The 26,827-nt window shown below is 37.2% G+C and overlaps 1 protein-coding gene across 6 annotated transcripts in view; it reads left to right on the top strand.

The window, feature by feature from the left end:
* Positions 1 to 26,827, top strand: part of dnm3b (dynamin 3b) — an 87,363-nt gene that overhangs the window by 38,667 nt on the left and 21,869 nt on the right. For 4 of the 6 annotated variants that reach the window (XM_049482857.1, XM_049482859.1, XM_049482858.1 and 1 more), the window contains exons 16-20: positions 7,475 to 7,584; positions 8,364 to 8,475; positions 9,383 to 9,547; positions 10,673 to 10,911; positions 12,002 to 12,175. In XM_049482857.1, the coding sequence (XP_049338814.1) occupies positions 7,475 to 7,584; positions 8,364 to 8,475; positions 9,383 to 9,547; positions 10,673 to 10,911; positions 12,002 to 12,175 (800 nt within the window). Of the gene's footprint in view, positions 1 to 7,474; positions 7,585 to 8,363; positions 8,476 to 9,382; positions 9,548 to 10,672; positions 10,912 to 12,001; positions 12,176 to 16,108; positions 19,093 to 20,231; positions 20,317 to 26,827 lie in introns of those variants that run through there. The other 2 variants (XM_049482860.1, XM_022662452.2) reach the window with 2 other exon arrangements.

The raw sequence follows: 26,827 nt of genomic DNA, 5'->3' as shown, positions 1-26,827 counted from the left end.
ATTGATTAGAAATAGTATGCTTATATGCCTTATCCCACCAGAATGTTTCGGAAATATGCGCACGTTAGTTTGCTGGAGGCATCAGTAACCAGGGAAAGACAGATAAATGCTGCAGAAATGAAAAGCGCTTTTGGATATTTTAGATTAAAAAGATAAAATGTCTGTATGTAAGATCGCTATTACTCCATTTTAAAATTGCATTAAAACTGTAATTCTAATTAACCAAATTAATCGAGAAATGAAGGTCAGTTAATTCCAAAAAAATTAATTTGAAAGTTTTCTCAAGTGCAGTCATCGCAAATACCATCAAAAAACGTTATGATTGAACTGGCACTCATCAGGACCACCCTAGGAAATGAACAGCAAGAGTTCCCTCTGTTGCACAGGATACGTTTAAAAAAGTTACCAGCCTCAGAAACTGCAAGTTAACAGCTCCCCAGATAAGAGCACCTAAATGCTTTGATATTAGATATGTGTACCTACTGTATATATAATGAACGGCAGACAGTGATTTAACTAAAGCTGTGATTAATATATGCTGAAATTTATATACAGATATTCCTAAAATTATTGTCCAGCCTTGTAGCATTGAACCGCCACAGCCTTCACAGCCTTACTACATGCTAAGTAGTATTAATGTGTAGAGATTCATAATTTAATTTCTTTTCTGCTTCTTTCTATAATCAGTGTGTTTAAAACCTTTAAAAGTCTGCCAACAGACATTTTTAAAAAGCTCACTTTCAAATCCCAGTCATGCAGCTTGCCATCAGCTGCCGGAGCCCTGAGAGAGCACAGTTGGCCTTGTTCTTTCTGGGTGGGTACAGTAGATGGAGCGCATTCCTCACATCACTCCTAGGGTGATGTGGATCAGCACAAGGCTGCGTCTGTGAGCTGATGTATCAGAACCGAGTCACTGCACTTTCCTCCGAGTATTAGCGCTGTGATGCTACTCGATAATGCTGCATCAGCAGCAGTTCAAAAAGAGGTGGAGTCTGACTTCACATGTATCAGAGGAGGCATGTGCTAGTCTTTACCCTTCTTGTGTTTTAGCACCACTACATGCAGCTGAACGGGTGAGACAATTGGTCTATCTTAAATGGGAGAAAATTAGAACTAAAAAATAAAGCCTGTAACAAATAAGTGAATTAGAAGTTTTCTCACACAGTAATTTGTACACGATGTTGCTCTATAAGCTCACAGCTCCTCTACACTAAAAAACACACACACACACACTACTGCGTTCAGGCCAAAAACACACCCTATATTTCACAGAGCGTTAATAATAAAGCACGGCAGGATTGCGTCGGAAGGCGGACACCGGTTGAGCAATCCCCTCCACACACACGGCGCTGAGAGCCGAGGCCGGGATTACGGATGGTCGTAGAGCAGACAGGAAATCTCTGGCTGCAGAGTTATTGGTCTAGAAGCGGCTGTTTGTTAAGGTTTCTGAGCATTCCTGGCATGCTGAGGAGACACTTTACGGGAATTATGAAAAGATTTAATAATGGTAGCTGGGGCCCACGCTGAGCTTGATTTTGAACAAGGTTCAGAGTTTGTAGAGGCTTGTTTTCGAGAGCTGCTTTTTAGTTAACGATTCACTTGTTCAGTTTTGGGTCAGTATCAGTAAAACGTGACTAATTTTGTGTCACAGCATAGTTGTTTAAATTTCTTACAAACACTTTATATTTGCTTTAAATAAAAACTTTTATTGGTAACACTTTATTTTAAGGAACACAAATTTTAATTTAACTTATTAATGTCTTATTATTTGCTTAATAAAGCCTTAATTAGACATTTGTAAGTTATTTACTCACTACTTATTAAGCTTTATTCTATGTAAGTGTTATTGGTGCTTAATTAGGGGTCTGTTATGTGGAAATGATTAATAATGGATGTATTAGTTCTTATAGTGCACAATAAACAGTTATGTTGCCAGCCTGTTAAGCAGATTAGATTATTAAGCATTAACTATTAGCTAATTCTACTACTATATTAGTGTTATTATAATTGGCAGCAGTTTGATCTATGTGAGTTTGGTAAGGTTATGGCTGTGCTGGAGTTTATTAAGAGTTAATAAGGGGTTAATAAATCACTAATAGAACAAGATGTGCGCCATATTCTAAAGTGAGGTTCTGTTCATCACTAATTAGACCCCTAAAAGAACTGAATAAATAATAAATCAATCACAGACCCATAATTAACTTATACCCAATAACACTTAATAACACAGAATAAAGCATAATAAGTAATTAATAAATCATTTACAAATGTCTAATGTCTAAGGCTTTATTAAGCAAATAATAAGACTTTAATAAGTGCCTAATTTGTGTTCCTTAAAATAAAGTGTTACCGATTAATTACAATTGTAGAGGAATAGAGTTTTTTTCGTCTTAAAATGTCACGTTTAAATTTTTGTGTACAAATTATAACAGTTTTTTTTTTTTTATCTCAGGGCAATATTATGCAGCTATACCAATTTTTAGGGGATTAATAATTCTAAAGCAATAGTGGTTATTTTTTTCCAAAAAAAAAATCCATGTCTTGAAGGGATAAAAAGGTATAATAACATGTTTTATTACAACATCTGGGAAGCTGTATCTTAATTGTCCTTCTAATTAGGTTAAATTCGGATCCTCTAGCCTGCCTTATGTAAATGTACATTTTTTAAGGAAATGATCTCTAAAGTATGTCAGTACAACCAATCACAAGGCTGACTTATAGCTCCACCCTCTCTTTGAGTCTGAGCAACTTTTAACCTTGGCTTAGTGAGGTATCTAACAAACTCTATATATTTACTCAGTTATTTTATTGCATATATTGTGTGAAATGATGCCGCAACTCAAAGAAAGTTCAGTCATGAACGTTCATTAGGATATTATGAGCATGCCCACTAAGTTTTTTAGTTCTCTAAAAATACAAAAAAAAGTTAAAAACTGTTCTCAGGGGCTTTGAGGTTTTAATGTTTTATTTTTTAAAAATGTAGACATTTCAGTTATTAATTAATAATTTAGCTTTTTTCATTATTAAAAAATCCAGCTATTTAAACATGTCCAAGAATTCCCTGTCCACCTGTCATCTTGAGATAACTCCGTCCCTATTAAAACAGTATCCTTTGACGTCAGTGATTATTATTATAGGGTTTTCACTTATTTTCTGTATGCTCAGCAATTAATAATATTAATTTTATTTCATATTTCTCATGAAGCTTAAGCTGTGTCTACCTTTTTGGGGTAATTTAAAAAAAAATATAGAAAATCAGTGTATCTTTGAAACAGAAGAAGAACTGTGAGCATGTGTCATGACTGTCAACCATGTTTCTGTCAAATGTCAATAAAATGAAAAGATTGCGTGCATGCAAGTGAAAATATGAAGTGGATAAGCTGGGAAATATGAATTCTGTGTGGTCTGAGGGTCAAATAATAGCGAGGTCTCACTTCAAATTAGCGTTTTCCTACTTTGGTACATTGTATGTTTGTAGCCCTGCGCTGCATGTGGTTTTGCATTGTCTGAACACTCGAAACAAGCCATTCTTCAGACCGAATCGCAGTTCTTTGATGGCAGTAAAGTATTGCGGCGTGTTTGGGTTGGCTGTAAAGTTGGCTAAGCGCGCGGACGCTTCAGAAACCGCAGCATTCCTGCACTTTTTTGAACAGTTGATTGGCGCCATGCGAGCCAGCGGGTATTCTGAGCTGGAGGCTTGGGTGTTTTTTTTATTTCTAGGCTGTATTTCTGCACTTTTATATAAACAACAGCTGAACTGGACTGGATTGACCAAGAGCTTAATCATCTTACAGTTTTAGAACACTTTATTTAGCACTTTTGTAGAAATAGTTTTTAGCTTATGGGTTTTTTGTTTTGCAATTTGTGCTTTTTTCATAAATTGAACTTGCAAAGTGACTTTTTTTTTTTAAAAAAGAAGATGCTTACTTTGCATTAGCATATAATGTAAAAAAAAAAAAAAAAAAAAAGAGAACTGTTAAAGATTGGACGTACAGTTTAGACACCAACGAAGAGCCTGAGCGAGCCTGAATGAGCCCAGATACGTCCTCTGGTCTACAGAACTCAGTAGCGTGTCCTGGCCCAATCTAACCAATGTGCAGACTACTGTACACTGCCATACCCATGAACAGGTAGTCTGAACACTGGGCAGACGGAGCAGGAGAGTGTCGGAGCGTGGTGGAGTGCTGTCTGGATGGACGCTGCTGCTTCTCCTTCATCCTTCATCCTCCCTCCTTCTCCTCTTTCTCCTCCTCCGCTCAGAAGAAGTACTCCATTTTTCCAAACGTACGATAAAAAAAATGGGGAACCAGAGTCCAGCTTTGCACTTCGCTTTGCCTCGTCTTCCAAACAACTAGTTCGTTTGTTAGTTTGGTTGCTTGTTTGTTTGTAGTCGCTCCCCCAAAGCCGCTCCTCGTCCGTCGGGGTCCTGCGAGCGCTGTCCAGGCTTGACGTGGCACATTCGCTTCAGACGACCGCGGGGAATTCGGGGCGTGCTTTCATGGAAGAGATATTACGAAAAAAAGGGAAGAAAGTAAAAGAGGGAGGGACCCTCGCCTCCTTATATGGCGGAAGGACGTTCAGGGGTCTTTCCAGCGGCGAGACGCCTTGCTTTCGGCCACTACCTCGCCCTTAAACTGCCCTGCCCTAAAACTGCCCCTCAGGGGTCAGATATCTGCCCCCTTCGTCTCTGACCACTTTCTAGACGCCTCAGTCCAGTCAGTTTAACAGGGCTGGACTCTCACTCAGCTCTCCAGATCAGTCCTCCTCCTCCTCATTCTATCTCTCTCTCTCTCTCTCTCTCTCTCTTTCTCTCTCTCTCTCTCTCTCTCTCTCTCTCTCTCTGTGCTGTTAAGTACAACCAGATGTTTAGAGTTAATGCCAGGCTGTCATTTAATATCTCTCTCTCTCATTCTCTCTCATTTTCCCTCTCTTTTTCTTTGTCTTTTTCCTCTCTTCTCATATTTTTCTTACATTCTCTCTTTCTCTCAGTGTTCTCATTTAGCCACCCTTCTTTCTTCTCTTCCCTCCTCCGTTTCTCTCCCAAAATTTAAATATTAAAGATAACTTCTGTTTCTCTCACATTTTTTCTGTTCTCTCTTTCTATCTTCATATTTCTTCTCTTTACTTCTCAAAATTAAGTTTTTCAAAATTAACTCCCTTTTTTCAATTTTCTCTGTTTCTCTCATTCTCTTATTCGCTCTCCACATCTTTTATTTTCTTCTTCTTTTCTCTCTGTCTGGTCCTTTTCTCCTTTCTCTTTTTCTTTCCTTTGTTTTTTTTCTCTCTCTCATTTTCTCTCCTTCTGTTCCTCCCACTTTCTCTCTTTTTTCTCAGCTTTTTTCTCTTTTTAATTGTCTCATATTTAAGTTCAAGAATATTTCTTTAGTTTTTTTTATCTCTTTTTGTCTGTCTCACTTTTTACCTTCCTCTTCCTCCCTCTATCACCATCTTTCTCTCTCTTTTTCTCTTTTATTTTCTCTTACTCTGTCCTTTCTCTCATTTTTGTCTCTCTGCTCTCTTTCGAATTAAAGTTATAATCTCTTTCTGTCTTTTTTGTTTTTTTTCTGTCTTTTCTTTCATTTTCTCATTTTCTTCTCTTTCTCTGTTTTTCTATAATCTTTTATGGTGCTTTACTCCTAATTACTAATCTTTCTCCCTTTTGCTTTGTCTTTTTATCTTTCATTTTATTCACATTTTGTCATGTTTTTTCTATTCCTCACTTCTTTTTTTTATCCCACTTTTTCCTTGTTTTTCTTTCTAATATTAAAGATAGAATATCCACCTTTTTACTGGGCTCCACCTCTCTCTCTCTCTCTCTCTCTCTCTCTCTCTCTCTTACCCCTCGTTCCCCCCTAAGAGGAGCAGGAGGCAGGCAGGAAGTGGGGCCCTGTGGAATGGGGGGAAGTATGTGAGGAATAAACAAAGAGGAGGAGGAGAGGAACGGGGTTCAGTTTCTGCTGTGAGTTTTGAGGAGTCGAGAACTTCAGTATCTCCTGTAGTCGAGTTGTTTTGGGTTTCTCAGTCTCGTCTCTGGGCTGAGCTCTGATCTGAGCGAAGGCTGTCAGATCTGAACGGATCAATCTGAGACCACCGACCAAACCCACCAAACCCCCCCTAAAATCAGGGAGGAGAAACAATGGTGTTCCTCAGCAACAGCACCTTCTAATGTCTTCCATATGTGCTATTTCTCTCTCTTTCTCACACACACACAGTACCAGTCAAAAGTTTTTACATAGTAAATTTAATATTGAAGACTATATTAAAGCTATACAGGAACACATACATAATTATTCTGTAAATAAAAATTGTTAAACAAACCAGAATATGTTTTATACTTTCTTCTAAGGAATAGTTGGAATCGTTTTTTCAGCGTCTTGAAGGAAGGAGTTCCTGGAGGTGCTGAACAATAGTTGCTGCTTTTACTTTACGCTGTGAAGCTCCAGCTGTGAAGATCCCAATTAAATTACCTCAATTTATACTGCTTGCTAAGTAATTCTATATGTGTCCCTTAATAGTTTTCATGTCTTTAATATTAATGTACAGTGTAGAATAAAACATTAAAAAAATCAAGAAAAACACACACACACACTCTTCACATTCTGTTTCCCCCTCTCTCTCTCTCTCTCTCTCTCTCTCTCTCTCTCTCTCTTTCTCTCTCTCTCTCTCTGTTTACATACCTCCATCCATCTTGGCCTTTTATTTATCTTATTTTGCTTCGCTGTGTGTGTAAAGTTTTAAACAGATGGGTGAATCAGATTTTAGGAGTGCAGAGGGCTCTGGCCTCAGCTCTGACAAAACGGGCATTGATCATTATTGATCCGTTTATGGATGTGTTATTTTAAGGTGTTTGAAACAAATATCATGAAAAAGTGATTGATAGTAATTTCCAGTTCACCTTCTCTCTCTTTATAAAAAAAAAAAAAAACACTTTGAGACTTTTCGGGTGATGAGTACTTTTGGTCCAGACATTCGATTTTTGGTTCAAACCAAAAGGTGTTGTAAACTGTGGATTAACTAAAAAATGCTCCGGTTCTGCAGTGTGAAAATACTTTTAGATAACTTTCGTACCAATTACAGGCAACTGAGATAGCATATCGTCACTTATTAAACAATAAAAATAAAAATAAATGAGTGTTTTTTCGAAATCTGACTCCCATTGGCGTTCAGGGTATAATATGGGTACAAGAGATTACGGTGCTGGTGATTCTGTATTTACTGTAACTGTAGATTAACTCTTATTTATACTTGGGAATAAAAAGAATCTATCTATATTAATTTAGAATAATTTTTTTTGTGATGCTGTTTTACATTGAATCCCATTTTATATATTTTAAAAATGTTTACATGTTGGCCTTAAGTGACATCATCTTACAATTCTCGTAACAGTGTATCCCAAACTACAATGCGCTATGTTTTGCATAATAGATTAGAACAGTGTTTTACTGACGTTAATGTTCTTTTTCTTTACCTCCAGGAGAAAGAGAAGAAGTACATGCTGCCCCTCGACAACCTGAAGGTCAGAGATGTGGAGAAAAGCTTCATGTCCAGCAAGCACATGTTCGCCATCTTCAATACAGAGCAACGGTAGGGCAGTGATTTATTAATAGATGTAGTGGGATTATTGCAGACTATTATATGATTATAAAAGCCTATGGTAACACTTTATTTGGACTCCAACACTAACCTTTATTTAATTCTAAACTTAGCCTTAAAATAGACATAGACAGCTTTAATAGACATGCAGACTATCAGCTAAGCGTCTATGAAGCGTCTATAATGAACCGTCCAAAGAAAGTGATACCAAGACTGTTTTATTTGTAAGATTATTAAAGTTGAATGATGTTTGAATATTTTCTGCACTCCGTTTAGACACTGATAGATAGAAATAATGAGGACTGCAACTAATATTTTTTTTGATAATCTGTTGATTATTTTTCTGATTAATTGATTAATAATCAGATAAAAAGGGGATGGGCACTTAGATTTTTGCCATTTTATTAAACAAATTAAGAAAAAAAATCTAAAAAACTGGCACCTGATTTAAGGTGGAGTGGAAATTTCGCTAAATGTGAGTGAGATATAAATTAACTTGAAGCTGCTGGATAAGTTGCCACATTTAAGGTGGGCTTTAAGGTTCTACCTGCTTTCTTATCAGAAATTCTTGCAGCTTTTGAGCTTTTGTAGTACTGCAGTGCTTATGTGATCTAATCTAAAAGGAATTGTGTAATTTGTCCAAATAAAGAATATTTAGCCAATATGTAAATGATTATGCTAGAATGGCTAATAATAAATAAAATCATGATGTGCTAATTGCCATGCTGTTAACTGTTCTTTTTTTATTCTCCTGCTTTTGTCCATTTCAGAAACGTCTTCAAGGATAATCGCTTCCTGGAGCTGGCCTGCAACACCCAGGAGGAGGTGGACAGCTGGAGAGCATCCCTCCTGCGTGCTGGAGTTTATCCTGAGAAATCTTCAGTCAGTAACTGTAGAAAAGAGCAGAAAACACATCTTAGAGTCCATTATTACCATATTTTTTGGGACTATAAGGTGCACTTAAAATCTTAAAATTTTCTCAAAAATCGACAGTGCGCCTTATAATCCGGAATAATGTTCAAAAATCGGTCAGAATATTTTAGTACGGCTTTGGTAAGCTATGAAGTCGCACCGCTTGATGTATTGTCAGAGCATTATTGCTATTGTAGTTAGGAGCCTTGCAGAGTAATACTCAGCATGGTAGCCTCCATTATCGGCCATTTCAGTCAAAATATTGGAAATCTAATCTCAGTGTAAATAAACAAACACGTTACTCACCCAAATAAACAGTTTTTAGGAGAGACATTTGTGTAGATAAACATCCAGTACTAATTTGACTTTGAAAGAAAATTCTGATTTTTTTTTTTTTTTTTTTTTTAATACACATTACAGTTTTGGCTATGAAGGCTCCCCCTAGCGGCAAAACCTGCAGAATTAGAAGGGTCCCCTTTTATTACCCACTTTACTTTCTTCTTAAAATACCCTATATTAACTGGAAAATATATACACAATCTTTTATTCACTAATAACAATTCTTAAAGGAGAACTCTGTTGTAAAATGGACTTTTGTTGTAGTAAAACATGATAAAAAAGTTCTTACCTTTTGATGAATAGCACACCTCCGCTCTCCCACAGCGTTCAGAGATCCAGAAATGTACGCCTTGTATCACCCAGTCTGAAGGGTGTTTGGACAAAGTGTTAAAATTTCTCGATCTCTGGACGCTGTGGGAGAACGGAGGTGTGCTATTCATCAAATTGAGCCAGCCAAAGGGCAAACTGGGATTCATTAAGAAGCTAAAATGGGTCAATAAAGTATAACTCTGGTTCTGGTTCTTTTTTTGTTCTCCAGGTGGAGAGTGAGAGCTCTGGCACCACAGAGAACTTCTCTATGGATCCTCAGCTGGAGAGGAAGGTGGAGACCATCCGGAACCTGGTGGACTCCTACATGGCCATTGTCAACAAGTGCATACGGGACCTCATGCCCAAGACCATTATGCACCTTATGATCAACAATGTAAGAAACATTTTACTGTGTTTAGTAGGAATTAGGATACTTGATTTTTGGATATCGGCCAGATACTGTATAATAACTAACTGAAACCTGGTTAGACTACATCTCATAATCTGCTGGAGAAGTTACTAAGATTTACACAGAGATTTATATCAGCCCTTAGTGTTGTCACTATGACTTTTGATACAATACTGCCTTAATACCTCAATATGGAACTAAAAAAAAAAAAATATATATATATATATATATATTATACTAAGAGAAATATATAGACAATGTTATTATGTTTATTATTTTAATGTAATTTCAATAGACTTGTATTGAGTGTTACTAAATAAATTAATCAGTGAGATCGGTTTAACTATCAAAGAAATTTCATAAACTTATAATGTTCTTACATGACATGAAGCATAAACACCAGTTTTCTATCTTTTATTATTAATAATTTTAGTTCCTTGTTGAATCTTCTGTTATTCCATTAATTTCTGATGTTTTAGGTTTTCAGTCTTGAGATATTGGGCAGATATTATATCGAAGTCATAATTTTGGTATTGTGACATCACTAATACGGAAGCTACAGTCAGTCTGAACATCAGTTATAAGTTTATTATTCTTAAAAATACAATATTTATTTTTACAATTTAATAAAGCATTTAATAGTTGAGCTCTTCGAAATAAACAACCGTTTATCTATCATTTTTCCGTTTTAGGAGAAATCAGTTGTTTTCTGTACTAAAAATTATTTTATCTATATTTACAATATTAATGTTTAGTATAAACAAATGTTATTTTTTAGAATAAATAGAATAAGAGAATTATTTATTTGTTGTTGGATCTTTTGTTATTCTATAAATTTATGATGTTTTTGATTTTCAGTATTGAGATATTCAGGCAGATATTATATCGAAAGTCATAATTTTGGTATCCTGACAATATGAATACAGATGCTACAGTTGAGTCTGAACAGCCATAAAGTGTTTAATTCTTAATAATACAATATATATATATATTTTTACAATTTATTAAAGCATTTAATAGTTGAGCTCTTCCAATGAACAACCATTAATCTACCATTTTCCATTGTGAATCTGTGTTAATTTGATAGACGCTGTTCCTCTTCTTCTACAGGTGAAGGACTTCATTAATGCGGAGCTGCTGGCTCAGCTTTACTCTGCTGGGGATCAGAACGCTCTGATGGACGAGTCTCAGGAGCAGGTGCAGCGCAGGGACGAGGTGCTGCGTACCCACCATGCCCTGAAGGAGGCGCTGGCCATCATCGGGGACATCTCCACCACCACTATTTCCACTCCACTGCCTCCACCTGTGGACAGCTCCTGGCTGCAGGCCGGTCAGGGAGGCGGCCGAAGGTGACCATACTGAACGCCCGTTCATTTACATACTACTGCATCTCAAAAAATGAGATTATCATTAAAAGGTTATTGTATTTTAGTAATTCAGTTGAAAATGTGACTCATATATTATATAGGTGTATTACACACAGAGTGATCTATTTTAAGCGTTTATTTCTTTTATTGTTAATGATTATGGCTTACTGCCAATAAAAACCCAAAAAGCAGTGTATCAGAAAATTAGAATATTATATAAGACCAATTGGTACTTTTGGCAGTGTGAGTAGATGACATGTCTCTCCAGACCATCACTGATTGGTGGAAACTTCACTCTAGACCTCGAGCAGTTTGGACTGTGTGTCTCTCCACTCTTCCTCCAGACTCTGCTCCCTTGATTTACAAATGAAATGCAAAATTTACTGATGATCAGTGATGGTTTGGAGAGACATGTCATCTGCTGGTGTTGATCCACTGTGTTTTATTATCAAGTCTAAAGTCAGTGCAGTTTTGTTTTCCCACAAAATCTTACAGCACTTCATGCTTCCCTCTGCTACTGACAACTTTTATGGAGATGTGGATTTCACTTTCCAGCAGGACTTGGCTCAGTGCCCACACTGCCAAAAGTAGTAATTGGTCTTATATAATATTGTAATTTTCTGTGACACAGATTTTTGGGTTTTCATTGGCTGTAAGCCATAAACACAATCATTAGATCACTCTGTGTGTAATACATCTATATAATATATGAGTTTCACATTTTAGAACTGAATTACTGAAATAAAGTAACTTTTCAATAGTTTAATTTTTTTTAGATGCACCTGTATATATCTGTGCTAAATTATGGCTAGATATGAACAGTTAGAACTAAAGTTAATGTTGAAGTAGTGTTGTGTCTCTTAGAATGAGATTTAGATCTGTTTCCAACAACAAATAGTTTTTGCTTTCCAGACAGTGATACTCTTGATACCAATATCAATCAGATATTGTTTTTCTCTGCCATTAAGAAAATGTATTATCGCTTTATCATTAAGATTGCTTTATGATTATTATTAATATTTTGTCTGTAGATCTATATTATGCATTCTAGCGTGTGTCCTCTGATCCGCAGGTCACCCCCACCCAGTCCGACTGCACCGCGCCGGATGTCCGCGGGTCAGAGACCTGCAGGCCGGGGGGCTCCTCCACCTCCGTCCCGCCCGGGACCTCTGGGACCCTTCAACAACAGCGGCGACAGCCCCCAGGTGCCCAACCGCCCCAACAGGGCTCCGCCCAGCATTCCCAGGTGAGCTTTACCACGGCCAATAGGGAGTCAGCAGGGCATTTTCTCTTAAAATAATTTAGTTGAATAACTCAATAGAATCTTGATTCTACTATAGCGGAACATATCTTTTTTTTTTTTTAACTGCTTGAGTTCGAGCATGAGGTATTTCAGTTAAAGTATTTCACTTAAGATCATATAAAAGTAGACTACTCAAACATTCGATAATGGTCTCATAAGAATTAGGTTAATGGTTTTAGGGTTGATTTTAAGTTGATGGATGGATGGATGGATGGATGGGTGGATCCCTTTGAGAGTTATCATGTTAGGTGGGCAACTATTAGGCATCTCTAATGGACCATCCAGGTAAAATAATAACCTTTATTTAAGAACAGTGTTTTTCATTTTTTCTATGTTTTATTTATCAAGGATATTTACAGTTTTTTTTACTCTGTATCAAATGTGTGTTGCTCTTTTAAAACCAATGAGTCATTGTTCTATTATACTTGTTTATTAATTACATTGTTATTATATACATGTTATAGTTACTTAAAATGGGCTTAAAATGACAATTATAAGGTTTATTACAGATATTTCTGGGACAGTATATTATCCAAATAAAAAAATTAGTTATCATGACAGGTTCAGGCCTGGCTTATCTGGCTAAAGAACAGATCAGGCTTATTGAAAAGTGTTTCTCCTTCAGCTTTGGATTTTACTCTTTCTTTGAGCAGCTCTGGCAGCAGAGTTGGCAGTAGTGTTCCTCGTGAGTGGATAGGTGTGTGTGTGTGGCTCAGCTTTGCTGTGGAAAGCTCTCTGTGAGTGAAGCTGAGCTGCCTAAATGAATCCTGAGTCCTGAGCGGAACAGAGCTGCTCAGTAAGCGGCTGAATTCAGACTACACTGGTAATCTGACTTTCAGTGGAAGCAGATCAGAACCAGAGAAATATATGACCACCTCCTCATTTCTACACACATTATCTATCTCATCAGCTGCCCTGTTTATATAGGTCACTCTTTAGTTTCATAATTACAGACTGTAGTCCTGTATCTGTTTTTCTACATACCTTATTATTCTCCTCTTTTCACCCTGTTCTTCTGCTGGTACAGTAAGTGAATCAGATACAGCAGTGCTGCTGGAGTTTTTAAACAGAGACAAAAGCTCTGAGTCTGTTGCTGCAGTTTGTATTGGTCATTGTCTAGCCCTTCATCAGTGGCTACAGGACGATGTTAATGGACTATTCTCAGTCCAGCAGTGACACTAAAGTGTTTAAAAACTCAAATTTTACTGGTAGTATCATTGCAGAGAAACACCTACAGGACAGAAGTCCTATATCCTCAGTGAACATGAACAATTAATAATGACTGTAGAAACAAGGTCATAATGTTGTGCTCGATTTGTGTATCACCAGATACCATAGACTGTATATAGTTGGACAGAGCATCGTCTCTCAAAAGTGAAGCCACCACAGGTCGGGCGCCCCCTGCTGTTCGGTTGCAGAAAGCTGTGTAACTCCACCCATCCCCATAGGTTTCAATGGCAAAACAGAACAACTTTCAATCACGTTTTTTTCTAATATACTGTAATTCTACCTCCTTTATTTAAATGCAACAGCTAGTGTAACATCTGCTTATATTGTTAAATTTTTATATCCCCACAGAATTCGTTTTTAAGAAGGTTATTCAGCTCTATTCAAAAACGGTGTGGTTATTGTAAAAGGGCTGGTTATGGGTGGGACCGTCAGCTCTTCTCCGCCCCGCTCTGCAGTCGGGGACCACAAGGCAGCTCTCAGGGGCGGAGTTATTTAAATGAGTAGGCTGTCTCTCCACAGTCTTTCTCCCTCCTCTGGTCTCTACTGCGCAGAATCGGGTGTCAGAATCGCCAACATGGCGGAAGATTTTGGCTTCATTTTCATTGAATGAATGGGAACGGCGACACGACGTCCATCTTTTTTTACAGTCCCTCCCAGATACTAAATAATTTTTAAACTGTATTGCAAATCAGTTAAGATCAGAGGGCTTTTAATTTAAAACAAGGTAAGCAGGAGAAATAATTGAGAGAAAGGTAGATTAAAGTCGATAATTTTAAGTTTGATTTTTAAATATAATTTACACAACACACACACAACATGCCACACAGCTTTCTGTTAGTTATACAATAATAAAGCCATATGGAGACACGGAACAGCACAGTAGATCAGAAGTGGTACATGGAATTTTCACAGAGAAAGGCAGCCAGTCTTAATAAACAGAGAATTTCTACAGCTAAATTAGCTTAGCTAATGTTACTATTCTAGCCCATTACCTGCTCAAGTTAACTATCTTTTTGACCAGACAGTAGCACTGCACAGAACTCCACTAATGTCAGCTGTGTTCTGCAGGTAAATCACTCTGTTTACAGTCGGATAAACAGAGTTAAATTCACTTTACTCTGCTGAGTGTTTACGCAGTATCTCTGTCCAGTTGTTTCTTGTGTCTGTATTTCTGTCCTGCATTTTAATCCCTCTTTTGCTCCTTCGCTAACTCTACTGCTGTGTATATTTCTCTGTTTTACCTAACAGTGACAGATTTGCAGTTTGCAGCATCTTCTGGGGACTAACTTTTCAAATGCACACTCCAGGGCTGAATTTTCCAAACAGTTAAACTTTAAAATTAAATTATTTCAACACAGTCAGCGGTGGAATATGAAATTAAACCTACATACCTGCCCTTTTTGTCCACAAGATGGTGCTAGAAGTCTTTTTTTTCTTCTTGAGAGACCAAGGCTTCCATTAGTTGAACAGTGCCCTATGCATACCAGCCACATGCTTACCAGAATAAACATCTGAACACTTCTTTCTGACTGCCAATTTACACAATTAGCCATAACATTAGCACCACCTGCCTATTACTCAGAATGTCTTCATGGACCTGAGCATACTAGGAATGTACTACATGATCTCCAGAATGTGTTGTGTGGCATCTGACACCAAGATTAATGTTAGCAGCAGTTTCTGTAGGTTTTGCAGTTGGCAGAACCTCCTTGGATCACATCAGTGAGTTCTGAACCAGTTCTTTTTTGACAGTCACAGTTTAGTCCAGGTCAAAATGGCCTTTAGTGGCATTTTAATGAAGTTTCTCCAGCTGGAGCAGTATTAGCATTAGCCGCTAACCACAGTGCTGGCTTTGGTCAGTATATCAGACTGTTTTTGCTACATGGGACAAACTGCTACCTGATAGCGTCCTGGCTTAGCGGAACACTCAGGGTTCCTAGCAAATGGGGTAACATGGTGACACCCTTGTTCCTTACTATACTATTGTATATATGAAAATAGGCCAGAAAATAGATATTTATTAATAGTGTGCATTATTATACGGTGGGCCTTATAGATCGTGTATATATCTGTATTTACAGAGTTTACATGCACTGAGAAGTCTGATTACTGAGCTAAAATCCAGCTCTCTTAATCAGATTTCTTAATCAGACATCCTTTACATGATTACTTAAATTAATAGACAACTGCTAAATGCTGAAATACATTTATAATTGGTTTATGCCGTGCATGTTAAACAAACTCATTGATGGTGGTACTAATGTTATGGCTGATGTGTGTATTATAGTATGATGTTATAATTTTAGCAGCATTAGTGTTGTGAAAAGTTCAGTCCTGAATGATAAGGGTTGCACTGATTGATGATGCTGGATTTTAAACTAATGTGTTAAGTTAATAGAGGGCTTGGTGTGGGGCTGCACTAATGTATTCACAGATATACAGTATGCATTAACCCTTTCTTTTCTCCAGCTAACAGTTTACTAGCTTATGCTGCTTACTAATATTTTCTCTCTTTCTTTCTTTCTCTCTCTCTTTTTCTCTTTTCCCCATCTCTCTCTCTCCTCTCATTGACACTCCTCCCCCACCTTTTTCATGCATCCATGCATGTCTTTATCGTTTTTGTGTGCCTGCTTGTGCCCGCCTCAGCCGCCGCCCCCCTCCCTCCCCCACCAGGCAGGTCCCTCCTTCTTAAGCGGCCGCAGCGGGACCGCCCCCTTACCTCCTGGACCCTCACTCGAACTCCAGAGCCAGCGCTCAGCGTCTCCTAGCGATCCCTCAGCTCCCGCATGCCCCAGTCTTCTCTCATCCGCCCCCCAGTCATTCCTTTACCTCCTCATGCCCCGCCCCTCGCCCCTCCCCCCTCCCAGTGCTAGTGTCCGTGTTAGCCGTTAGCCGTGCTCGTTGTTGGTGCCGTGTGTGTGTCTCTGTGCCTCCTGCAGCACCTGGCCCGAGTCGTCCGCCACACAGGCTCTGCCCCTTTCCACCTGTCGACAATGAACAATGTGAAATCCCTTCAGTACCAAGGAGGCACTGATGCTCCGCATACTGCATGATCTGTGTGTGGGTGTGGTTTGTGTGGGTGTGGTTTGTGAGGGTGTGTGTGTGTGTGGGTGTGCTAGGGCTGCACGATAAGGATGTAAAATGCAATACACTCTCATTATTACCCAGAAAGAAAAGGATCATTGCCAGGATCAGTAAATGAATGACAGAAATTTAGATAGATATTTGTTGGGCTTGTAGAGGTTCCTAATTTTGAACTGGTTTGCCACGTTTTCACCAACAAAAGTAGGTTCCAGAACCAGGAACGTTTGTTCGCAGAAGGAACCGAAGAGTACTAGGTTCTTCAGTGCAAACAGTGTTCACCACCGCTGTGCAAAGCCCTCTGTTGATGACATATGATGGGACGTTTTGATGGTTCCACTAAAACTGGTGGAAACATGGGCTGGTTCACTAAAAAGCATTGTGGTTCATATAAGCCTGAACAGAACTGGTTCAAGAAGTTATTTTGGTGAAAAAAAAAGTGCTCATAGTATCCTAAAAGAGACTCCATCAAAAGCATAGCAGCTGCCAGACAAGCTCCAGAGAAGGCAGCAACATGTGGACGAGCATTGTCCTGTTAAATATATATATTCACTATGTAGTTTTCAATCAGCAGAAGTCACAAAAAGGTTTTTGCCATAGCGTGTGTTTTTTCGATTAAAGCTTTTGAAGTGGAAGCAGTATGTGGATTAGCATTGTCCTGCTGAAATGGCACACTGTGGATTGTATGTTTAGGAAATGTAGGCCTTTAATGTGGGGCTTTAATTCACACTTTAATTTACAGAGGTTTCCTTTGGACTCAAACTTTTAAGCTTTTAAAAAGCTTTTGTCTCTTTGATGAAGGCTTTTTTGGTGGCAGCAGTGTGTGGATTAGCATTGTCTTGTTGTAACAGCTCACATTTAAGTGCATGTTCAGCAAAGGTCGGGCTATGTAACAGCTTCTCAGTAAGAGTCCCTGGGACTCTTAACTGTTAACTCTTAACATAAAAAGCATCTGTGTCTTCATTTTAAGCTTCTTGAGAAGGCAGCAATATGTGGACGAGCATTGACCTGCTGAAATAGTGATGTGTCTATTGCCGAAACTCGTATCGAGACGATGAATATGATTGATCGTACCAGCCCTAGTACACGTTCAGATGTGTGTGTGTGTGTGTGTTTTGTTTGAGTGTGTGAGTACATTTGGGTGTGTGTGTGTGTGTGTGCTCTTGCTCATTGCTTTCTCCAGCTGGATGAACAGTTCATGAGTAAACCAGTGTGTATACGAGTGTGTGTGCGTGTCCTGTGTGTGCACGTTGTGTTTGTTGGCATGTTTGTTTTGCCGGTGTGTGTGTGTGTGTGTGTGTGTGTGTTTTTGTAGTTTTTTTTTAGGTTTTTGTTTGTTTGGCTTTGATGAACGCTCCTCCCGCTGCTGAAGAACCCTGAGCTCATCGCTTAGCTGTTGTGATTCAATATGTGTGTGTGTGTGTGTGTGTGTGTTTTGTGTTTGAGTGTGGATGTGTGTGTATATATGTGCATGTGTGTGGGTGTGTGTGTGTTGTAGCGGAGAGGTATACACTTCCCCTTTCCCCCACCACCACCCCAATGCCACTGAACACTTGTGTTATGTGTGTGTGTGTGTGTGTGTGTGTGTGTTGTATACAGTACACACCCCCACCCCATATAATAGCTCCAGTGAACAGTCAGTATGAGCACTACCACCACCACAGCCTCCACCAACACAGCTTCAGACGTCCAGCCTCCTCTGTGCTCTACAGTAACTGTGTGCACCTGTGGCATGTATGAGCCATATATGTGTATTTATGAGTAAAGCTACAGAATAATCACAGTTTCAATAGTTTCTTCTCAGAGACGGGACTCTCGTAGACGGGTTCACAGCAAGCGGACGAATGTTATTTAAGTTTTAACACAGGTTATCTCGAAGTCGTGTGAGTGTCATTAACCGAATTTCTGACTTTCGGCACATTCCGCGCCATCCCGTCTGTCCGAAATCCACATTTTCCTCCATGATATGATGTGTGAGGATGTGTCCCCACATAAAAAAGACGTACAAAAAATTCAATAATTTGTGTATTTAGAAGTAAAACTAGATTTGTACCAGTTTAAGTGGGCAGTTGATGTGTTGTGTCTGTGGGTCTCTGTCCATACTAGTGCGCTGCCGAGCCGAGCAGCTGATTTAATTCATTTGATTTATGGATTTATTTGGTTTGTACGCGATGGTACTTGAAAATCTGTCCTTTTTCGTTCCTCTCGTCTGTTACTGTATCTCAGAATTCTGATTCATACGAGTATAATATAATGGCATGAATAAGTCTGTATTGCCAAAGCTAGTAATAGAATCAATCTATATAATATGCAACAGATCGTAACAGTGTTACCTACACGTACACACACTTACATACATAACGACATGCATACATACGTATAGATATATATAAATATAAATATATAAAGGAGTAATAATAATAATAATATGGTTCACTGGAGGAAATCAAAACATTTGCCTCCCTTTTGTAAATGTGTTTCTTTTGAGGGAGCTGTATTAGTGACTATATTCTTTACGTAATTCAATAAACCTGTGCTCAAAACCGTCAGTGTCCTTTGTCTTCATTTACAGCGTCTTAAAAGGTTTCAGTTTGACAGTTCTTTGGGTTGGTAGTAGATACTTAAATGGTTTTACGTGTGTTATTTCAGTTTTGTACTTGTACTTGTATAATCAGACCAATTTTTATTGCATTTATTTGATGTGTATCATTCGGTTTAATTCCTTAACTTTAAATATTTTGTAAACCATCAGAAATATATATATTTTTTCAATTTACTTCAACGTTGCTACCTCTAAGGGCGCAGAGTGGTCTAAATTGCTGCCACTTATGATCAGGAGATCACTGGTTCAAATCCCTGTCATGCAGCTTGCCTTCAGCTGCTGGAGCCCCGAAAGAGCACAATTGAAAGGGTGGGATAATTGGCCTAGCTAAATCGGGAGAAACTAGGGAAAAATGCTAAATAAATGTATAAAAGATTGCTCCCTCTATTAATTTATTGATTGATTCATCTACTTTTTTTAGTAAAAGGTAATCATTTTATTTCTGTAACTTTTTTCCTGACAAAGGATGGATATATTTCAGTACTGTGTAAACAAAAAAAAACGTCCTTTATATTTTTAAGGCCAGTTACCCCCCTAGAAAATGTATTCAATTTTCTGTCCAGTTTAGCTGGGACAATAAACCCTCCCACTCATTAGGACTCCCCAAATCATTAGTAATAGTCCCAGCATCAAGAGGGTGAAGACAATAAAGGGATGCCACCTTTCAGAAATGAAAATAAGGGAAGCCCACCACAGACCCAACTCCTGTTAGGGCAATCGAATATTGGCTATTGTATTTATACATTTAAATATCCATTATTAAAAAGTCTTAATAAGAAGATTTTGTGCAGTTAATCACAAAATTCTGTTGTGATTATCGATTGAGACAACTAGTTTATTTATATATTTATTTATTAAATGGGTGTGCATTTTGGTACTCAAAATGTACACTGATCTTTGAGATTTTATAAATGACTGAAGCTGGAGTTTTTATTTGTAATTTCACACAAAAATGACAACAGGAAGCAGAATCATACTGATAATCCCTTAATTATGTATATCTTTATACTTTAAATGTGTTTTTGCGGTAAAAACAGGTGCAATAAATGACTGAACATCTAGTGAATTATTTCAAATTCCCTCTAGGCCTTTGCTGACCCCTCATCACGACCCAGACAATTTCAAAATCAGAAGCAGGAGAAACCATGGAGGGTAAAATAACACTCCTGAGGTAAAGGAAGGTAAAACTACACTGAGCTAGACTTCATTTAGCTGATTTGTTCTGTATAAGGTTCTCAATAGTGGGTGGGGCTCTGGTGGGGTTTGATGGATAAGGGGTGGAGCCTGGGTGGCTCTGTGCAGGTTTCCTTATTGTAACATCACAATATAGCATCCAAACGACTTAATGAAGCAAATGATGATTTACAGAAAACTGAGGGATGGATTATATATATATATATATATATATATATATATATATATATATATATATATATATATATATATATATATATATATATATATATATATTTTTTTTTTTTTTTTTTTTTCCATTTTATTTATAAAAAAAAAATCTTATTTATTTCTGTTTAACTTTAGTTAGGTCTGCCATGATAACTAAATTATCAGCTTATGATATTATAAATTGACATAACATCATTCAGGCCCCATTTTTGGGGGGAATCTGGTGGTGTAAACTCTTCAAAACAGATCCCCCAAAATATTGAAGAACTATTGTTTGAAACATTTTAATTACTGAATATTGTTGTAATTAATACAAATACATTTTAAGCAGTTGCCACCACTAATATAAATGTTATTCCATTTTGCAAATCTAACACTGGTTATTTCATTTACATTAAAATACCCATTATAAAACCTTAAGAAGGTCTTAAGAAGAAGAAAAGTCACTAGGTAAAAAACACCACTAGTTTTTATTTATTTATTTGTTATTTGTTTAGGGGTGTGCATTTTGTAAGTTTCATAAAGCAGGAATGAAAAAAGTTTCTCCTGGTTCGATTATTATTTTGAAATATTTAGTATTCATGTAATACTATTTTCTTATATTTATTTTTTCTAATATTTTTAATTTCACACAATAAGGACAACAGAAAGATGTGATAATTACTTAATTATGTATTAAATATTTAAACGTGTTATTGCAGTAAAAACAAGTGCAATAAATAAATTAAATCAGTAAAGCTCAGTAATAAGACTAAATAACTTTGCAAATATGTATTTTAGCCTATTATTTAGCATGTATTAATAAGAAGTACACTTTATATTAAAGAAAAAAACGTTAACATTATTATTGTATTCTTTTTGGGTCTTAAAATTATGACCTGTTATTTCCTCGTGTGCAGGTGTGTATACAGTATACATTTTTCCTTTTATCATCATATTTTGACAGCGACAGGTGTCCCGGTGCTCTTCTACGTCACTGTTTTCCTGCGCTCTGATTGGAGGAGAGGGGCGCTCAGCTGGAGCTGGGGCTGGAGGTGGAGCTGCGCGCTTGTTTCACACTTGTCCACGTACTCAGCGCTGTATCTCACCAGCATAGCAAGTTCACCACACTTTACACACTCACATCACATCACATCACATCACACACACCAGAGGCTCTACTCTTTACTCAACACACTGACCCGCTGCTGCAGCTCCTCGGGAAGCGCTCTGAGCTGGATCTCTCCTCTCTGAGCTCCGGATTCTACAGGAGGAATAAGAAGAGTAACAGAGGAACTGTGAGGATGGTGGATCTCAGCTCCTCTGGACCAGGACGATGAAGAGGCTCCAGTTCACTGTGGTTTTATTCAGTGTGGTTTTACTGTGTTACTGGTGAGCAGCTTCATCTTATTCAGCTTCTCTCTTAAATTTCAGCTTCATCTCCTTCAGCTTCTGCTGGATTTCTCCTGCTTCTGACACATGCTAGCATTAGCTAGTTAGCATTATTTAGCTGCTACGTAGCTAAGCTAACTAGTTAAGTTAACTAAGCTTGATATTAGCAGTTCAGCAGGTTCAGCTCTTATTTGTTATTCTGTTAACTTTAATTCAACAAAACTATTATGGTTTAGTTATGTATTTAGGCTTGTAATATTTTAAACCCCTTGTAGATAAAGTTAGCTAGCTTAGCTTAGATAAACAGCTAAGCTAAGCCTACTCACAACTCTGCCAGGTTAGCTTCTAAAGTGTAACGTATAATTTACGTTATATGTTTAAAAATGTACAATTCCTGAGCTTTAAAATTAAACTTAACTATAAAATATAAATATTCAGTCATATAGATTAGCTAGCTAACGTTGGTATTTAAAATAGTTGACTGTTAGCGTGCTAAGCTAACTAACTGACAACTAATGGCAACTTTATTTTGTATTTGTAGCTTTTAGCTAATTTATCCGATGTTTTTATACCCTAACCTTTAAAAATACTCATAACTAATATATGCGTTATACATTTAACACTTTAAAATTACTTCTGTATTGTTATTTAGTCTAATTAACCTGGCTTGGTTAGTTAGCTCTGACCAATTAAGCTAAAGCCAACTATGCTAGTTAAATAGTTAGTTTAAATAACAAGCTAACTTACAACTCTCTGCTAGGTAAGTTAGCTAGCTAGCTAACTAAGTTCGTTTGACTTCTTTAGTGTATATATGTTTAAATTGTATTAATTTCTGTAAACTATAAATATTCAGTCATATAATTTAATGTTGGTATATAAAATACCTGGCTGTTAGCATGGTAAACCAAGCTAACTAACTGACTACTGATGGCAACTCTATTCTGTAACTGTAGCTACAGTTTATATAATATAACATTCTAATAACTAATATTTTATACATTTAACACATTAAAATAACTTCCGTAATGTTATTTAGTCTAATTACCTGGCTTGGTTAGTTAGCTCTAACCAATTAAGCTAAAGCCAACTATGCCAGTTAGCTAATTAATTAGTTAGCTTAAATAACAAGCTAGTTTACAACTCTCTGCTAGGTAAGTTAGCTAGCTAGCTAACTAAGTTCGCATGACTTCTATATTGTATATTGTTTAAAAATAACTCATTTCTGAGCTTTAAAAATAAACTGTTAACGTTAGCTATAAAATATAAATGTTCAGTCATATAATGTAATGTTGGTATATAAAATACCGGGCTGTTAGCATGTTAAACCAAGCTAACTGACAATTGATGGCAACTCTGTTCTGTAACTGTAGCTGCAGTTTATATAATACCCTAGCCTTTATAAATTCTAATAACTAATATTTTATACATTTAACACATTAAAATAACTTCCGTAATGTTATTTAGTCTAATTACCTGGCTTGGTTATTTAGCTCTGACCAATTAAGCTAAAGCCAACTATGTTTGTTTTCTAATTAATTATTTAGCTGGCTAAGCTAACTAGCAACTCTCTTCTAGGTAGGTAGCCAGCTAACTAGCTGGTCAGCATGTTTGCTTGACTTCTTTATTGTATATTGCTTAAAAAGTACAATTTCTGAGCTTTAAATTTAAACTGTTAACTATAAAATATAAATATATTTAATCATATAGCTTAGCTAGCTAACGTTGGTATTGAAAATAACTTACTGTTAGCATGCTAAGCTAGCTAGCTAACTTATCTGATTCTGTTTATATATTACCCTAACCTTTACAAATACTCTTATAACTAATATTTATACATTTAACACCTTAAAATAACTTCTATAATGTTGTTTAATGTAATCTAATTACCTGGCTTGGTTTGTTAGCTCTGACCAATTAAGCTAAAGCCAACTATGCTAGTTATCTAATTATTTAATTTAGCTACCTAAGCTAACTAACTACTCTCTCCTAGGTAGGTAGCCAGCTAACAAGCAGGTCAGTATGTTTGCTTGATTTTTAAGGTGTTTATTGTTTAAAAAGTATAATTTTGAAGTTTTAAAATTAAACTGTTATCTGATCTCCAGTCTTAGGTGGTGGTTTTCTAGTTAGCTAGATAATCAGACCGTCTGTAGAACAAAACATGTGCTTATATCAGATTTGTAAGTTACTATATGCTGCTGTTGGCACAAAACGTGTGCTAATATCATATTTCTAGGTTACTATAGGCTGCTGTTGGTTTTGACGCAGTTTAAAACAGGCACCCAGGCTGGCTCTAGTGTTGTTTGACTTCAACAGGTGGCTCCACATGGTGCCCACAGTGCAATGGCACTCCCAGCCCAGGAATAACAGTAGATCCAGCTCAGTCAAGTTAACCTTGTATGTTCTTGGAAAGATCTGCTGGAGATAATATTTAATCTTAGAAGATTAGTTTAGACTGTCATGAATGTTCTAGGGAGGGTTGGATTGTAGGGGGCTGCAACAGGAAGCCTTTTACCCCCCCAATCATAAAAAGGCAGAGAGAGAGAGAGAGAGAGAGAAACAACAGTTAATTATACCATTGTAAATGGGTATAAATAGAGAGAAATGCCAGAAAATATTGTATCACAATATTCATATATGTTTACCATGATACATTTTAAAACACAGCATATGAATATTACATTGCATTGATCAAATACAGTCATATTACCCATCTCTGTCTGTCTCACAATGAATAGCTGCCGCCTCCTCCTCTTGATAGTAGGCCTGTTACAGTGAAGTCTTTTTTTATTGGACAATCTAATGCCCCAGAATAAAACTGCACTGAGTGTTTAAAAACTCCAGCAGTACTGCTGTGAATGATCCACTGTCCAAATAACACCTGCTCTGTGGTGTTTTTTTTTTCTCCTGTGGGGTTCTGATGATTGTAGAACAGGGTGAAAGGAGGATAATCATAAAGTATACAGAGAAACAGCTACAGAACTAAAGTCTGTGATTATAAAAGTACAACGTGTCCTGTATTATTAGAGTGCATCTGATGAGATAGATAATGGGTGTAAAAACAATGAGGTGTAAATAAAGTGCCTGGTTGCTTTGTGTGTATTACTAGAAAGCCAATGCACTTAATTACAGTCCACCTACATTTTGAGTGTATATAAAACCTATTACTTTCAGTATGTGTGTGTGTTCAAAATTGAAAGCTCTTGCCTTACACAGATACAGATAGCTTCTGATGTGTAACTGATGAGGTGTAGAGTCATCGACACACCCACGCAAAGTGCAGCCAAGTCAGAAGCCTAATCTAATCTGTGCTTACTCATGCACTGCTAGTCAGAAGTGCCATAACTGCCAACCACTGTTACATTACCCAGCATAGAGTCATTAGAGTCTTTTCTTTCCTGGCTGTTTCCCATGCCCCGGGATGCCTTACTCTATATTCTGTGTTCCTAAATTTAGTAGCTTCCTACATTCTGCAGATTGTATGCTAGGCATGTGTTGGTGTAAGGTGGGGGGATTTCTGTCTCTTGGATCGGCTGGTCATGGCAACCATTGAGTCCAATATCCAATATATATATTATATATAACTGTCCAATATATAATATTATTGGAAGTGAGTTGCTAGCTGTTTGTAATTTGTTGACACTCTGGTTTACTGGTCATTACCTGCCAGAACATTATTACAGTTTAGCCAATAATAAAATGACCATAGTTATGTTGTGAACAAACAATGAACCTTGGATTGTCTCCAATCTTCTCTTTGTTGTAAATATGTCCAATGAATATCTTGGTGAATGTGTTTATCCCTCCTGTTATGTTCTGGGTCAAATTGACCTGTTTTTGAAGTTTGAAGATAAAAAAATAGTTTTAAGTATTTTTTCAGTATGAATCTTTTTCAGCTTGCCTTATTTATTGCAATCAATGTATAATATGAAAATGGTTCATCTCACATATTTGCAACCACCCCTGCAAAATCAAAAACTAAACAAAATTGCAATATTATCTAAAACTATTGCGTTTTATACATTCGTCTTTCAAAAATAGTAAAGTAGTGAAAAATTAGTGATTTATCCTAATTAAACCATTATCTGTTAGAGGTAAGGAATGCCATTGCACTAAATATTGATAGAATAATTAGTAATGGAGTTACTGGACATCTTTTGGATAATTAAACATGCACCAGGTCAAACTGACCCAGGAATACCATTGCTGTTTCTGAAAATTAACATAACAGGAGGGTTAAAAAATCATCTGAAAAGCTGCATAAATGCTACTTTGAAACCTGGGTCACGCTGCTTCACCATCAGCAGCCGAAATCAGATTGGCCGTGCTCTCTCTGGGTGGGTAGATGGCATGCTCTTTTCTCATCACATTCTTTTTTTCTGCATTATCAGCATTTACTATTCTAAAAAAGCTTAAAACTAGGTGTTAGAACAGGACCATTGCTTTGAGGAAGATTGTATTGCATTTATGCTTGATGACTGCATTGTTGAGACCAAAGTGTTGATGTTGGATTAACAGTTCTTTCACTCTAACTACCAAAACACAGTTCCACTGCTCAAAAGCTCAAAGCTATGGGGGGCTTTATACCCCTCCAAGCCCATGCCAGGCACTGGGTATGGTGGGATTAGGCTCTTGAATAGTTGCACTAGAGTTTCCCATTGTGTTGGCAGTGGTTTTATATGAAGATTCGATTATGTACAGACTGTGCCCTATCAATACACTGTGTGGATTCCATAAAGGAATTGGTTGTTCTCAGTAAGTCCAGATATTCAGGACAGCTTGCATTACGTAGCCCATGGTGTGGCCCGTATGACAAAGGTTAACTAATAGCACACGTGTGTGTTGGTGACGCCACATTAGTGTTGCAGTTTGTTCAGAAAGTGGACTTTACTCGCTATTGAGTCACAGAA

Source organism: Astyanax mexicanus, chromosome 8 (assembly GCF_023375975.1).
Source record: "Astyanax mexicanus isolate ESR-SI-001 chromosome 8, AstMex3_surface, whole genome shotgun sequence".
Lineage (NCBI taxonomy): Eukaryota > Metazoa > Chordata > Actinopteri > Characiformes > Acestrorhamphidae > Astyanax > Astyanax mexicanus.
Note: the sequence above shows the minus strand (reverse complement) of the source record. Positions and strands in the feature narration are given on the sequence as shown.